A 16,764-nucleotide genomic window follows, 5' to 3' on the forward strand; every position below is an offset into this window, starting at 1 on the left:
GAAAGCTGCTCGGAAACACTAGGAGCCAAGAAGCCGACAGCAGGAAGCCAGGGGCGGGGTGCAGAGTCCAGTCTAGCTCTCCTAGTCTGCATGATTCAGCCCAACAGTTGGCACAGGCCCCCAGTTATGTGCAGGGCTCAGAAGCACAGCCACACTTTGAACTGAGCCAAGATCCCAGAGTGTCCGGCTCACAGGGGAGATGAATAAGGAAGGTCCTGGCCTTCCTCAGCTTCCCACTGAGCAAGACTGGACTCCCTCTCAGGACTCTGTTGGGTGTCATGCCCTGCTCTAAGGCAGAATGAGGCTTGGTCATGCCGCTAAGGTAGTTGGAGACCTGCTTGAACGGGTCTGACTCATTTGCTTGCATGGGAGTGGAGCGCAGACCAAGGCATCAAGTGACACCAATGGCAAGAACCACTTCCACGTTCGTAGCATTTGCCACATGCTGTCACTGTTCTGAGTCCTCATTCGGGCCAGTCTAAGAGGTCTCCACAGATGGGTACTTTTCTGGCCCTGTGCACACAGGTATGCCCAGGCCTGGCCTGTAGCTGCCCAGAGCGTAGGTGGAAAGCTGGGCATGGGTGCACAGGGTCATTGGTCATGGCTGTTAGCGGGGTCATGCCCCAGAGATCCAGGGACACAATGCCAAGACAGGCAGACTTTTCATGTTTCCAATCCGTCCAGCTGGTTCAATGTTATGACAGGACATGCTGGGAACACACTGTGGAGGGCATGCATCATCCTTGCCCATGGGTGTCTCTTGCTATGCTACCTATACTTGTGATGACATCATGGATGGCTATACCAGGTTAGGTTAACCATGGTAGCAGAGAGATCCCCCACTGCTATCCCTCTGCCTCTGGCCCAGGGCCTCCCACACTTCATCCCACCTATTCCCATCCCTGCCCTATGCCATGCCCAGCCTCACCATCTGCACGGCCTTGTTGAGGTCACAGTCAGCAAAGATGATTAGGGGCGACTTCCCGCCCAGCTCCAGGGAGACTTTCTTCACATTACTCAGGGCACAGCTGTAGGGAACAGAGGGCGGGGCTGGTGTCACGTGGCCTGGAGCACGTGGCTTGTAGGTGGTGGACAAGACAAATCCCAAGTGTGCTGGACTCCAGAGTGCAAACCAGACCCACCCACCCACTCCCACCTCCTACGGGGGGGGGGGGGGAGGGACATTCCTATTCACCTCACACCCAGGCCAGCCCTGGTCCTTCACACTCACTAGTGTCCCCGTCAGCTCCACTCTGTCCCCTTCTTAGGGTTATTTTCTGATCCTCCCATGGAAACCTCCCCACCTTCCTGTGTATGCTAGCCGCTGTGTCCCACTGCATATTTATGAATGACTCCACCCGGGAGAAGGCAGGCCTCCCGAAGAACATGCATTGGTCTGGTTCCTATGACATCCCAGAGCCTGGCACACAACCGGTGCTCGAGAAAATGCAGACTGAGTAGACCCTACAGAGAATCATCCTCCGCTGGGGTAGCTGTGCCCAAAGAGGGATAGCTCAGGGTTTTAATGACCAAGCAGAGAGATGCAGGGAACCACAGACAATGTGTCCACGGGCAAGACTGGTACTTGAGAGATGCCACCACCCTCAAGTAGTCACCAAGCATGACCTGGGAGAAGAGGTCGTCTTGTTCTGGACCACCCAAGGATATGGGCTCCTTTGCTCCAGCACTGCCCACAGAGGACTCAGGGGAGCCTCATGGACACTAGCGCCCTCATGCTGAGACTCTGAACGGACAGTCATGTATACACACAGAGGTTACACTCATTCACCTGCTCCCACAGCTCTCTACATGACGTCAAGGTCTAACACCTCGTAAGCAGGCTGTGAATACTCGCATCAGCTAGGAAACTCTAACAAAGATTGTACACATTCCGCATAGGCAAATTGATTTTTTTCAAATATTTCCAACCTGCAGCTGTTTGAATCCACCACATGGAACCCAGATACAGAAAGCCAATTGTAATGGATTCCGTTTAATCTAACTTACCAGAAACATCACCAGGTCAGCTTGCAATCAATATAAAAGTTATGAATGAGTACATTTTAGTGTGTTGAGTTTTTCAAATCGGTGTCTAGTTCATGCTCATGTCCTCAAGTCAGGACCTCGAACTTCTAGCACTGCTGGGGTAGGAGGTGACATGGGACCAAGACCCCCTGGGTTGTGTGACCTCCACTGAGCAACTGAGCAGCCCACAGGCCTCTCAAGGGCTTGTGGAAAACTCAGCATCTGTTTTAACATGACTGCTGGAGGTAGCTATGCTCGCCAAAACCCAAGAAGCAGGACCCAGATTATGGATGCATCATCTATACCCAGACACCACGGCCTGGAAGACCTCTCCTCCCTGTACCCCACCTACCTTTTCATGATGTGTTTTCCCACCTCCGTGGAACCTGTGAACCCTATTTTCCTCACATCAGGGTGATCTGAGAGTCTCTGGCCAACCAATGAGCCTGTGGTAGGATAGATGAGGAAGTCAAGGTAGGCTCTGGGGTCACCTGTTCCCCGCACATCCACCAGAGGGTGCTATATCGTGCTGTCTACATGGTGCCCCATGATGGGGCTCATGGGGCTTTGCCTTGTTATGCACTGATACCTGTCCCTCCAAATGATAATGCTAAAGTACTAGCCCCCGAGCCTCTGAATGTGAGAGCCCCTGGAGGCGGGGTCTCTAAGTCATAGAATGGACCCTACCCTATGTGACTGTTGTCCTTATATGGGAAGGTAATCAGGATATAGATCTACACAGAGGGCTGACCATTTGGGGGAACAGATACAATAGCATCTTCTGGCAGGGGGAGAGGCAGCAGAGGATGCTGCCATGCCAACTCTTGGTCTTAGACTTGCAGTGCCCAGGGCTGTAGCCACAGCTGTCTGATGAGGAAGCCCCAGGTTCGGCACTTCATTATGGCAGTACCAGAAACCAAGCTGTGCATGAAGTGTGGGAATGAGGGGAGCCTGGAGGTCACCTAAACTTGGTGGCTTTCAATTGTCAGAGTCAACACCAGGTGTGGTCCATGGAGGAGCATCATGGACTCAAAAGCCCCAGCTTTAGGATGCTGCTGGTCTAGAGTCTTGCCACCTCTGCTTACACGGCTGAGTTCCAGCCTGCCCCATGCTATACCTCCCTCCTTCCCACCCCTCAGCCTGACCAATGGCCAAGTCCTTGATATCCCTCCAGTCCTTGATTCCGTGAGATCATAGGGAGGGAGGCCCTCTAGCTGCCTTTTCTCTGGATCAATAGAAAGCCTTCCCTCAAGCCCCCAGGTTCTTTCTTGACAATGGTTTCTGCTCTCATGTTCTCGTTCCTGAGCCTCCCCATCTTGGCCATTCTTGCAACACTGAAACACCAGGGCTAGCTTGGCTTGAGGCTCACACTTCTTGGTTTACAGGGCTTCCTCAGCTGATCACGGTCAGAACTCCAAAGGCCACCCTTAGATACATTACCTCCTAAATCTGCATCTCCTGCCAAACTCCCCGGAGTCTAGACCATCTATCATCCCCAGCCAACTCAGCCTCCTGCTTGGATGGCTTAGGGCCTCTCACATTCAATGCCTTTGATAAGATGCTTTCAATCCCCTGCTCCCTGCCTCCAATCCCAGGGCTCTACTATGGTAAATTGGCCACTTCATTCAGAAAGCATATTCTATTCAAGAGGAGAACCTGGGAGTTGCTGATCTCAATGTTAATTCCATTTTGACAGTCCTGTTAAATCACTATTGAGGGGAGAAAATGTTTGCAAAGTTGTATGTGACCAAAGGACTCATGTCCAAAATATGTAAAGTATTAACAAATACTACAATAAGAAAACAAATGATCCACTAAAAACCAGGCAAAAGATATGCAGAGATTCCTCTCCAGATATACAGAAAGCAAGCAAACATAAGAAATAATAACATTGTTTTTGGCAAGGTCTTGCCGTGTAGCCCAGGGTGATCTCAAACTCAAAGTAAACTTCCTGGCTCAGCCTAGCAGGCACTGAGTCTACAGTTTGTGCTGCCCCACAGATTTCAGTAGCATCAGAAACCAGGGGCCAGAGGCACATGGGTGAGAGAGAAGGTACACGGGTGACACGGGAAGGCAGGTGGGGGACACGGGGAAGGCAGGTGGGGGACACGGGGAAGGCAGGTGGGGGACACGGGGAAGGCAGGTGGGAGACACGGGGAAGGCAGGTGGGGGACACGGGGAAGGCAGGTGGGAGACACGGGGAAGGCAGGTGGGGGACACGGGGAAGGCAGGTAGGGGACACGGGGAAGGCAGGTGGGGGACACGGGGAAGGCAGGTGGGAGACACGGGGAAGGCAGGTGGGGGACATGGGGAAGGTCTGTGGGGGACACGGGAAGGCAGGTGGGGGACACGGGAAGGCAGGTGGGGGACACGGGGAAGGCAGGTGGGTGGCATGGGAAGGCAGGTGGGTGGCATGGGAAGGCAGGTGGGGGACACAGGAAGGCAGGTGGGGGACCTGGGGAAGGTCTGTGGGGGACATGGGGAAGGTCTGTGGGGGACACAGGAAGGCAGGTGGGGGACACAGGAAGGTCTGTGGGGGACCATACTGAACACACTGCAAAAAGGCCAATTTGTACAATTTGTAGCCAGCAGTTTCACACCTAGCAAAGCCATCTAGGTCTTTAAAAGATAGAGGAAGAAAGCATCACTACACAGACAACTGAGAGGTCTGTGGTAAGCAGAAGGAATGCTGAGGGAAGCTCTCAGAGAGGAAAGCAAGGGTAGAATCAGTATCTGACAGTGGTTAGAATTCACGGGGGTGGGGTGTGAAGGGGTAGGGTGTGATTGGGTGGGGTGTGATGGGGTGGGGTGTGATGGGGTGGGGTGTGAAGGGGTGGGGTGTGATGGGGTAGGGTGTGATGGGGGTGGAGTGTGATGGGGTGTGGGGGTATGATGGGGTGGGGTGTGATGGGGATGGGGTAGGGTGGGGGTGGGGTGTGATGGGGTGGGGGTGGGGTGTGAAGGGGGGTGGAGGGGTGAGGGTGGTGTGGGAGTGTGAGGGTGTGATGGGGTAAGGGTGGGGTGGGGGTGGGGTGTGATAGGGTGGGAGTGGGGTGTGATGGAGTGGGGTGTGTAGGGGTAGAGTGTGATGAGGGGGTGGGGGTGTGATGGGGTGTGGGGGTATGATGGGGTGGGGTGTGATGGGGATGGGATAGGGTGGGGGTGGGGTGTGATGGGGTGGGGGTGGGGTGTGATGGAGTGGGGTGTGATTGGGTGGTGTGATGGGGTGGTGTGATGGGGTTAGTATGGGGGTGTGGGGGTATGATGGAGTGGGGTGAGGGGGTGGAGGCAGGAACCAAGAATACAGTTACTGAAACAGTATGATGCACATTCCATTTCCCTTTCATCTTTTAAGTAATTTAAAAGCAACCACAGAAAGTTTCATTGTTGTGCCTAAAGCAGACAGAATTGTGCCAGTTTAGACACCAGTAACAGAAGCGGGGGAAGCAAATGAGAAAAGGCATGGCAGACAGACTCAGATCCATGTGAGAGAAGAGGGAGCAGACAAGACCTGCAGCAGCTGTTTTCCCTCTTCATGTTATCAGACATGAAATGACAGACAGCAATATCGGTAGCTCTGCTAGTTGCCACGTAGCTGCACTAACGGTCCATATGTATGTATACAAAAGGTAACAGCACAAAAGTGCCACAGGTGTTGGAGTATACAGCAGGTGACAACTAGTATTCAACAGGTCAATCTACCAGAAATAACTCTATGATGGGGAGCTGTACTTGGAAAAGACTGTGGGGTCACTGTCTGTAAATGACTGGTTGCTTCTGTCTGTAATTTTTCTCATATATGAAAACATTCCTTCCTCAATAACAGCTATGGGTATTTTTCCACTGCTTGTGTGTTTATCTTGTGAATATATTCCATCTACTGGTCACATATATAGCTGTGGATGGTCAGGAAGATGATTTCTGCTTAACTGTGTAATTTCTGTATAGAAACAATACTAGGATATTTTTCATTATTCAGACTGATATAGAAAGGTAACAGCATTCTCAGTCACAAAGACAGCTAATTTTAGACTTCAGAACTAATTCAAACCAAACTGGTTGTCCCTAGAGATGAATACACAAGGACAAATTCCCAGGTGTTTATTGCTGATTCAGGGTCAGGCATGAAGCAACGTTAGTAGACATAACCCCTTACGGTAACTGACTTCTGTACATACGCCTAACCTCAAGGTTCAGCCAATTAACTATTCATTGCTTAAGTCCCAAATTTCAATGTCACTTTCTTTCTGGGAACCCTGACCACTCAGGGCTATGTGTTTACTTTACTCACAGCCTGGTCAGCATGACCTCCCTAGAGAAACTGTGTGATCAGTATTGGCTCTGTTTCTTATTGTTTGCTCAAGAAGTGCTGTGTGACCCCGAAAATGTGACTCATATTTGTCCAGAGGCTTTTCTGTAGAAGGAGAAATGTGAGACATGTGTGTGCCTGTGTGTGTGCGTGCATGTGTGTGTGCGTGTGCCTGTGTGTGTGCTTAAAGGGAGCTGTGGTTGAATGTGCAGAGACAGAGAAGTGTGAAGACATGTAGCAGAGTGGGTAGAGAGAGACAGAAGAGGTAGCTGCACAGAAGAGAGGTGTGTGTGTATGTGTGTGTGCACGCGTGCATATGTGTGTGTGCGTGTGTGCCTGTGTATGTGCTAAAAAGGGAGCTGTGGTTGAATGTGCAGACAGAGAAATATGAAGACATGTAGCAGAGTGGGTAGAGAGACAGAAGAGGTAGCTGCACAGAAGAGAGGTGTGTGGAGGAAGAAGTGCATGGCTGTGTGGAGAATGCAGCTGCATGGAGAGAGATGTGGCTGTGCAAAGAAGAAGTGTGAGGGTGTGTAGCTATGTGGAGACTATACGGAGAATGTGTGGGGAATGCAACTGTGTGAACATAGATGTAACTATGTCTAGAGATGTGTGGCTGTGTAGTAGAGAGAGGTACATATGCAAAGGGAGATGTGTATCTGAACGTAAAGAGATGTAACTATGTGGAGGCAGAGATTTTCAGAGATTTTTCAAGATGAAGTAAAGGAGAAACTTAACCATCAGAAAGCATGTGTATTTCCTTATTTGCCCTCAGAAAGAAAAGTCTGGCCCTCAGATAAGATATTTTTTTTAAGTCCCAGCTACTCTGAAAGCATTCTTTTTGCTACCCTGAGTAGAGTCCTGGGATCTGACCTCCTGGGCCAAAAGGAAGTCAAAGAGCTACATCAGGTGAATTTTCTGTTTCCCCAGAGTCAGTATAAAGTAGATTTTCATGAATTAAGAAGTAAATGATAACTCACAGAGTAGCTTCTAAGCAGAGAAGCAAATAACACATGACGGGCTAGAGAGATTGCTCAGTGGTCAAGATAAGATCACGTGTTCTCTCGTACAGGACTCAAATCAGTTCCCAGAAACCAGGCCTGGTGACTCACAACCACCATTAACTACAGCTACAGGGAGATTCCATACCTATGGCCTCCACAGTCACTCGTACTCATATGCACATACCCACACACCGACACACACAGAAAATTATCAAAAAATAATACTAGCACTTAGGAGTCAGGGTCAGGCATTCTCTATGAGTTCCAGGCCAGCCTGGTCTAAACAGTGAGTTCCACGGCAGCCAGGACTACATAGTGAGACCCTGTCTCAAAACAAAAAGAAAAATAAATGCATAAGTGTTAATTTTTTTAAATCTTAAAGAAAAAGTTTAACAAACACACATATGTGTATTTACTTATATGTATATACACACACACTGTAAAAAATCATTATTTAAAAAATTAAAATGTCAGTCAGGTACAATGGTTCAAACCTATAGTTCCAGCACTCAAGAGGCTGAGGCAGGAGAACTACTTGAGTTCAGGAGTTTGATATAATCTTTAGTAACATAACAAGATTCCACATAAAAAACTAAAACATGACACTGTTCAATAAAGCAGTAAGACAGAGACCGACAGAGAGTAAAGAGAGAAGACAGAAAGTAAAAGGTAAAATGTCAAATCTAACTATAGCAAAATAACATTAAATGTAAAAGCCATCTATCAAAAAGCAAAGAACAGGACTGTAGAGATGGTTCAGCAATTAAAAATACTAGCTGCTCTTCATAAGACCTGGGTTTGATTCCGGGCACCTACATGGCAGCTCACAATTGTCTGTAATTCCAGTCCCAGGGGATCCAACACCCTCTCCTGGCCTCTATAGGCACTGCACACATGTGGTGCATAACATACATTTAGACAAACATTCATACACATAAAATAAAAACATTTTTTCTTTTAAAATTTAAAAATATAAGTCTGAAAGAAAGAGCAACAGCCCCCAGATTTGATCACACACACTGTCCCATGGAGTGTGTTTAAGATTCAAAGGTGTGAATAGGTTGAAAGTAAACGTGTCGGCAAGGAAGGTCATGGAATCATAGGCACCTCTATCAACACCAGAGCAGACCTTAAGTAGAAGGTACTGATTGCAGGGAAAGACAAAGGAAATCACAGGAAAAGGAGACAAAAGGACAAAAGAATATCATCTACATCTCTGCCATCAGGCATCTTTTTAAAGATTATGTATATAGTGTTCTGCCTTTATGTATGCCTACAGGCCAGAAGAGGGCACCAGATCTCACTATAGATGGTTGTGAGCCACCACATGATTGCTGGGACTTGAACTCAGGAACTCTGGAAGAGCAGTTAGTGTTCTTAATCTCTGAGCCATCTCTCCAGCAGCCTACCAACACGTTTTGAATCTCCATGATACAATTTTGCCTATAAACTAGACCATTAACTAAGAAGCTAATGTAACGTTGCATCCCAAGTGCTCTAAGCCTAGAACGTTCTACAGATGAATTCTCTTATATGTCTAAGGGCAGACAATTTCCTAGCCACATAGATAATCCAGAGTGCAGACAAGAACAAAACAGAAGTCATCCAGGGAGGTACTGAACGTTAAGATCCTTCCAGGCACTGTGTCTCCTCAGTGCATGTCACCCTGGGCACGGCCCTCCCAATACCACTCTGGTCATGTGTGTGCCTTGATGCTCTAAGCCCCAGCCCTTTCCCCATCCCTGTCCTTACCTGATCCAGGGATGATGTTGACCACACCTTTGGGAATGCCGGCCTTGAGTGTCAGCTCTGCAAACTTCAAGGCTGTGAGCGGGGTCACCTGAAGGAGGAACAGGGCAGAAGTCTGAGTGTGGGAGAGTTTGGATGTAGGGTGGAGCCTCCCTTCATAGCCTTTCTCCCAGGAGCAGGAAGGGGGAGCGGTGCATAGACCAGCAGGGTGACCGCAAGGAGGCCATGCTTATGGTCAACCATAGCCACTGCCCACCCAGCTAGCATCCCAACCTCTCCCAGGAGTGATGTAAGTGCCCAGCATGCTACACTCCCCCACTAGCAGCTCCTCAGCCAGGCCCAGACGATTTCCACCCCATGCTCATCTCTTTTCAATGTGTTTACACTGAGGCCTGAAGCAGCAGTGTCAGGGACAGGCTAGGAGCCCGTCTATAGGGGCTCAGCTCCCCAGCAAGGTGACCCTCAGCAGCCCCTCAGCATGAGACCAGCTTCTTCTCAGAGAACTGCAGGCATTGACCTATAGAGGAGGCCCCTGGTTTAACTGGATGGCCACAGGGCCCTGGTGACCAGCTCTCCATGCTTCTGTGTAATTCTGGCCTCCCTGTTGGCTTCCAGCCCTTCCCATTCCTAACATTCATCCTCGCTCTGGCTCTTGTATACTGCTGGTTCAGTGGTTGTTCTTCCAGCCAAGGTCATTTCACATCCCCTGCAGGACCCTGGCTGGATGACGAGCTGTGACTCCGGGGTCTCAGACCTTGTCAGTGGCCTTTCTTAGGACAGAGTTTACCTAAGGGTGAGGATGACCAGAGCCAAAACAAGGACCTTAACCTGCTGACAGCACCACACCCTTAGCAGAAAATCAAGGTCTACCTTGGCGAGTTTTCATCAGCCTAAATAAGTTGGGGACTGCAAATTGCTAATTTGTTGAATATGTTAGCCAGGGTTACATAGAGAGATCCCGCCTTAACAAAACCAAAAATAAGTAAATAAATAATACACATACAATAAATATAGACAGAATTAACTTGGGGAAAAAAACAAGGGAAGGCATTGCTGGGGATCTGGCCTATGTGGAAAGGGGGAAGACTGGTCTAGGGTGTCCAAAGCTCACGGCTCCATCCTCAGTACAGAGAAACTGGGTGTGCTGGCCCATGCCTGGAATCCCAGCACTCAGCAGTGGAAAGAGGAGGAGCTGACAATTTTCCTCAGCAACATGGCATGTAGGAACTAGGCTGGGCTAGGAAGACTTGCTAAAAGGTAATTTAAAAATAAAAGCAAAGAATAAAATAGAAAGAGCCAGGTGAAAGCCCACTTGAGCTGGAGTGTCTCTCTCTCTCTCTCTCTCTCTCTCTCTCTCTCTCTCTCTCTCTGTGTGTGTGTGTGTGTGTGTGTGTGTGCGTGTGTGTGTGTGTGTGTGTGTGTGTGTGTGTGTGTGTGTGTGAGAGAGAGAGAGAGAGAGAGAGAGAGAGAGAGAGAGAGACTTGGGACATGCCGGAAAAAAGTGTAGGAGCCTCTGGATCTGCCTGAGGTGGTTGCTGGGAAGTGAACCCACGACCCCTGGAAAGCAGCAAACGTTTTTAAAAACTGCTGCTCCACCTCGCAGCCCAACTGTCTTTTCGTCCTCTGGTGTCTAATTTTCAGAGGACAGGTGTTTGTTTGTTTGTTTATTTGTTTTGACCCAAGTGCAATCTTCTTAAACAAACCACGATGAGAAGATATTAGCAAAAAATAAAATACAAATGGTAATTTTAACTGTCCAATTACTGTTGTAATTCAATTTAACTCTATATTTAGCCTGAGAAACGGGAAACAAAAGGGAACCAGACATAAATAAAAAATCCTAACACTGAGTGAAAAGCTGGAGGAGAGCGGACTCCGGCACACATGGGAGAGCGGACTCTGGCACACACGGTCTAGGATCTTCAGTGTTTTCTTATGCTGCTGCCCTCCGGGCCAGTGGGCTTCAAAGACCTGGAAGGCCACTGGCCACTCCAAAGATGGCACCTGGTGTCCAGTTCCTCCAGGGGGCAGCAGTGGATGAATGGCTATCAGTGTGGAGATGAAACAGAGGCTAGGCGAGCTGTCATCACGCGTGGGAGGGCACCTGTGGCCCATGAAATCCCACTTCTACTGGTCTAGCTGGAAGGTTCCTAAACGTCTTTGCCCACACTACGTCCTTCTAGGGCTTCTGGTTTCTGAAGCCAGAAAGAGACAATGAACCAAGTTTACTGGCACCATTGGCCTGCTCTGAGCACGGGACAGGCAAGGGACACAAAACAAGATCCAGAGTGTAGATTCAGAGTGGATGCAGAAACTCTGTCCTCTGCCCACTGAACAGTGACATGTGCCAGCTCGGTCTCCAGGTCTCCATTAGTAGTAGCTGGTCAGTATGCTCTGCCTTCTAGTACCATCCCTGACACGTATCTCCAGCCGTGGTAAGCTGGGCTTTAAGGGCAGCTCCTAGCAGCAGTGCAGTGTAGGCTAAGGGTCCCGTCTCCTGACAGAGTGAGTTCCCCATCACCTCCATGGGCCACAGGCTGGTACAGAACGTGCTTACCTGGGCAGGCTTGATCACCACAGTGTTCCCAGCAGCCAAGCAAGCTGCGGTCTTCCAGGACAGCATCATTAGTGGATAGTTCCAGGGGATGACAATGCCACAGACCCTGCAAACAACAGCAGAGGCCATTTGTCCCTCCTCAGCCAAGCTGCCCAGAGTGGACTCCCCAGCTGTAGCTGTCAAAGTCAGGATTTCCAGGAAAGGCAATAGCCCTGCTGAGGCAGCCCATCCCTCCAATGCTGCTGGCTGGGGTGAGGCTAGTGTCTAGGGAGGAAGGGAAGCAGGGTGCGGGTACAGAAAACAGACACAGGTGTGCACTCAGGTCAGGAGGTCATGAGAGGACATGGCATAAGATGGGCCAGCAGGGCCTGGAATATGGTCCTTCCAAGTGTCAGGCTGGAGGCCAATCCAGCAAGAGGAAAAGATGGGGTCTGTGTGGGAAGTCTGGTGAGGTCAGACATCCTTGAGAAGCTCTGGCTTGGTGTGTGAGCCTCACGCTCAGGCCAGTGTGACTTGGGCGTGTGGTAGGGAGCAGGTATGCTGGCCACAGCTTACTCCTGTGTGGCTCTGCCTCTCTGGCCTCCTGTGTCACCATCACTACCATCAAGGGACCAGAAAGGAGACTTCTTAATTAGACCCAGGTATTGAGAAAGCACACGCATGGTAGGTGTCAGCCAGAGCCCACATGGAACAGGGTCAACTGGGAGCCTGCACATTACCCTAGGAGTGGTAGAAGGCACTGGGGGTTAGGAGGCTGCATGCCTTTGTCCAGCAGACACCGGGCATATCAGAGGGTCTAGGTGGGTGACAGAGGCTGCTGAATGGTGGCTATGGGGAGAAGTGGCATCTTAGGGGACCCAAATAAGGGAAATGTCAGAAGAGTCCCCCTGCCATAGGGTGAATTATGCCCCCCTTCACAAACCCACACACCCAGACTCACAAAGGAACTGTGTCATAGCCACAGAGATGGAGGTCAGGGTAACAGGTATGTAAGAAATGCCGAAGGCTGTCGGCAGCCACCAGCCACACAAATTGGGATTTTACGTGTCCCCACATGCTGAAGGGTCCCTGGCTGCCGTGAGGTGAGCAGCTTCCTGTGCCATGTGATTCTGCCATGATGCTGGGTGGTCACAGGCCTGAAGCCATGGGACCAAGCGGCCATGTGCCTCTACCATGGGAACGGCAAACCTTCCCCTCGTCTGCGTATAGACGTTAACAGCATGTGCACAAATGTCAATTATGGCTTCCCCTCTAGAACACTCACACCTGAGGTCACTTTCCTACAGAGACCTCCATCCCACTGAGATGAACTAAAACCCTCCTTATTTGGCTGCATATCATTAATCCGGCTCCTCAATTCAGATGTATGAAACAAGTACACTGAGTTTCCGGTCTGTTGTTTGCATGCTTCCATCAGGACACAAGGCCCGCCCAACCCCTGCCTTTCTGTATGTGTGCTATCATTTCTTCATTCCGTTACCCAAGTCAGATCAATGTCTAAGCCATGCAGAGCACGGCAGCTCTTAGTGGCTACTCTGGGTCTGGGTGGGAGGCCTCTTACCTTTGACTCACACAGTGATCCTACCTGCCCTGCAGGATCTGAGTCCTCCTTCCCTCCCTCCCTCCCTCCCTCCCTCCCTCCCTCCCTCCCTCCCTCCCTCCTTCCCTCCCGCTTCCGGGCTTCAGGAGAATGTGTTAAGACCATGGCAGTTGAGTTTTTGATAGAGCCCCTGTTCCTACAGAGCCATATGCAGGCTCCTAAGTCCCCCATACACCCGTGAGGGGTTCCCCATGCTTGTGACACAAGGATTCTGAATACCTATGGCCAAGGTGTCCCACCATGCCTTCCCTCTTCCTCTGTGCCTGGGGTCCTCCGCGTGTGAGATGAGGTGCTGAGGGCCAGGATCCTCTGCAGTCTGCTTCTGCATTTGCCCTACTGAGCTCTGGCGTGCACCGTTGCCATGGTTAACCTTGGCTCTCAAATTTGGGTGGACCGAGAAACACTTAGGAGACTGGCTAAGCCACACTTCGAGGAGTCTCTGGGAACTGAAAAGGAAGCTGCTCCCTGAATGTGGGTGGCAGCATCCACTAGGCTGGGGGGCTGTGCCATGTGGGACTCCTGTTCTGAGCCTTCCAGCTTCTCAGACAGAGTGGCTCTTGTCTCCCTGGCCTTCCAGCTTGCAGGGGGCTATGTGCCTAGGGAGACTGACGGTGGAGGTCAAGATGTAAACCCGTTTACCATCATGGCTCAGACTGCCAGTTACTGTACATTTAAATAAAAGACAGTGACTACAGCAGTGCCCGACAGAGCAGGCACTTTAGACATGCATGGACACGCACAGGGATACTACGAGCTGCAGACAGGTGTGTGGCATCCCAGAACACACTTGTCACTCTATGCCACTGTGCCTTGTCACTCACCCAACAGGTTCTTTCCTGGTCAAGGTCAGGTTGCGGTTGGGTCTAGCCTGGTTGATGGGGATGGTGGCACCCTAAAAGAAACACGGCAGCGTCACCGGGGTGGGGTGGGGTCAGCCAGTCCCTGCAGGAGACCCAGGAGACCCAGGGTCTTGTTTGGGCACTGACTGTCCTATGAGGAGCTGGGTTGAAGGCCTGAGCTGCCGGCTTAACTGGACAGGGACATGGCAGGAGTTCAGAGGCGTCAGGCTGGACACCCAGGGGGCAAAGCAACAGTTCCACGTCAGGACAGAAAGCTGTTATCTGCGCAGTGAAAGGGTGAGGAGGCCCCTGGAGGCCAGCCTGCCCCTACAACAAGGGGGTCCAGGAAGAGGTGGCTCCAGAGAAGTCACAGGTGACAGAATGGGGGTGGTGGCTGGTAGGCCACCTCTCACGTGGCCACCATGCTTCATAGTTCTCAGCTTCTAGCAGTAGAATTGCCTCGAGCTCTCCTCTCCCTGAGGAACTTTCCCAGATGGTGTGCTTGACCCCAAGGCGGGGTATGTGCAAGGTCTCCCAGTGGACTTCAGGAGGTAGGGGAAGCATGTATGGGCCTAGAAGTTCCACAGGAACTCCTAGGACCACATTCCACAGTTATAAGACAGTGGCAGAGGGCTGGAGAGATGGCTTAGCGGTTAAGAGCACTGGCTGCTCTTCCAGAGGTCCTGAGTTCAATTCCCAGCAACCAACCATATGGTGGCTCACAACCATCTGTAATTAGATCTGGCGTCCTCTTCTGGCATGCGGGCATACATGCAGGCAGAATGTTGTATACATAAGAAAGAAAGAAAGAAAGAAAGAAAGAAAGAAAGAAAGAAAGAAAGAAAGAAAGAAAGAAAGAAAGAAAGAAAGAAAGAAAAAAAGAAAGAAAGAAAGAAAGAAAGAAAGAAAGAAAGAAAGAAAGAAAGAAAGAAAGAAAGAAAGAGAAAGAAAGCTTTAAAAAAAAGACAGTGGCAGAGACCCAAAACTCACAGATGACATGTGATGGAGGGCTCAGGCCAGGAGTGGGGGAGAGACCCTTGCCTGTAGCCAGCACAGACAGGGGCCCTGTAATCCCCCAAACAGGACTCTGGCAACACCTGAATGGTCCTGGACACAAGCCTTCCTCAGAGCCTCAAGATGAGGCCCAGCCATCCCATGCACTTGCCATAGCTGGATTTTATTAGCTGCATGCTAATGGCTTGTTCCTCAAAAGGGCACTACTAGGAGGTAGAGAAATTCTTAAGAAGTGGGGCCTAGCTGCTGGAGGTTATGTCTTGGGAGTGTCCTTCGAGGAGCTAGTCAACTCCCCACCCCATCTCCCCCTCTTTTGCTCTGTCACTTACTCTTGTAGCAGGATGTGTGCTGAGAGTCCCAGGCACCACGGAGTTAACAGACTGGGCATGGGGACCTTCCAAACTGTGAGCCAAAATTTACCCACTCATTTTACAAGTTGACTCCCTAGGTATTTCTTGCTGCGACAGAACGCTGGGCATACTGTGAGGCCCGGGTACGAAACTGGCCAAGCCTGCTGGGCTCTCACCTGCAGAATCGTGAGTTGCCCATGCTGTAAGCCGCCACCGTGGTAGCTGTTTGGCAGCGTGCTTAGCAAGGTGCCGCCCTTCCCGCCACCTCCCCTGGAACCTGCCTGCATATACACGCATGCACACACGGGAAACAGGAGTCCAAACCCCACCTGGATTTTGTCACACCAGCCAGCAAAGTAGCGGAAAGTCTGGATGGACATGCCCACGTGCGTCTTCAGGGCCAGCGTGTAGACAGCACCTGCATCCAGGGCCTCGATGGTGGCTAGCTCTTCCTGGTGCTGCTCCATGAGATCCGCCAACCTGGCCAATGTGGAGAGAAGGGCGTGAGACCGGCTAGGGCGTGCCACCATCTTACCTGCTCTCCAGTGCCATTTCTTATGGAATGGAGGACTCTGCCCTCCACTACTAGAACTGTCATTCAGATGAGCTGGACTCACCTTCCCCATCTGTAAGATGGGACAGTAAGGTCTACCTTTCTGGATGGGTGTGAGACTGACACCCTCTGTCCCCTTCCTTTCCTCTCCCTATAGATTGACACCTTTACAATGTCCTCCCGAAGCTGCTCTGAAGAGGTGATCACCTGCCTGGACTATCATACAACATTACGCACATCACATATACATGCACAGCACACACACAGCACACACTACACATACAATACACACCACATACACACACAGCACACATATCATGCCCACCACATACACACACAGCACACATATCATGCCCACCACATACACACACAGCACACATATCATGCCCACCACATACACACACAGCACACATATCATGCCCACCACATACACACACAGCACACATATCATGCCCACCACATACACACACAGCACACATACCATACACACCACATACACACACAGCACACACACTATACATACCATGCTCACCACACATACACAGCACACATACCACACACACTATACACACACCACACCACATACACACCATACATATCATACAACACTTGCACATCACATACATAAACAGCACACACTACACATACCACACACACACACACACACACACACACACACCATATACCACACACTATAATAGTAACAACAGTTTTTAAAAATCCTGAAAGAAAAGCTGGCACCAGGCAGTCCCAGCGGTAGCAGC

General features: G+C 50.4%; 1 protein-coding gene across 1 annotated transcript in view; it reads right to left on the reverse strand.

Moving 5' to 3' along the window:
* Aldh1l1 (aldehyde dehydrogenase 1 family member L1) overlaps positions 1-16,764 on the reverse strand; it is a 47,184-nt gene that overhangs the window by 8,003 nt on the left and 22,417 nt on the right. Inside the window, exons 13-18 of the mRNA XM_038317985.1 lie at positions 15,777-15,927; positions 14,066-14,136; positions 11,645-11,750; positions 9,091-9,178; positions 2,378-2,471; positions 929-1,028 (exon numbers count right to left, since the gene is read on the reverse strand). Coding sequence (XP_038173913.1) covers positions 929-1,028; positions 2,378-2,471; positions 9,091-9,178; positions 11,645-11,750; positions 14,066-14,136; positions 15,777-15,927 — 610 coding nt within the window. The remainder of the gene's footprint in view (positions 1-928; positions 1,029-2,377; positions 2,472-9,090; positions 9,179-11,644; positions 11,751-14,065; positions 14,137-15,776; positions 15,928-16,764) is intronic.

Source organism: Arvicola amphibius, chromosome 2, assembly GCF_903992535.2.
Source record: "Arvicola amphibius chromosome 2, mArvAmp1.2, whole genome shotgun sequence".
In the NCBI taxonomy this organism is placed as follows: Eukaryota; Metazoa; Chordata; class Mammalia; order Rodentia; family Cricetidae; genus Arvicola; species Arvicola amphibius.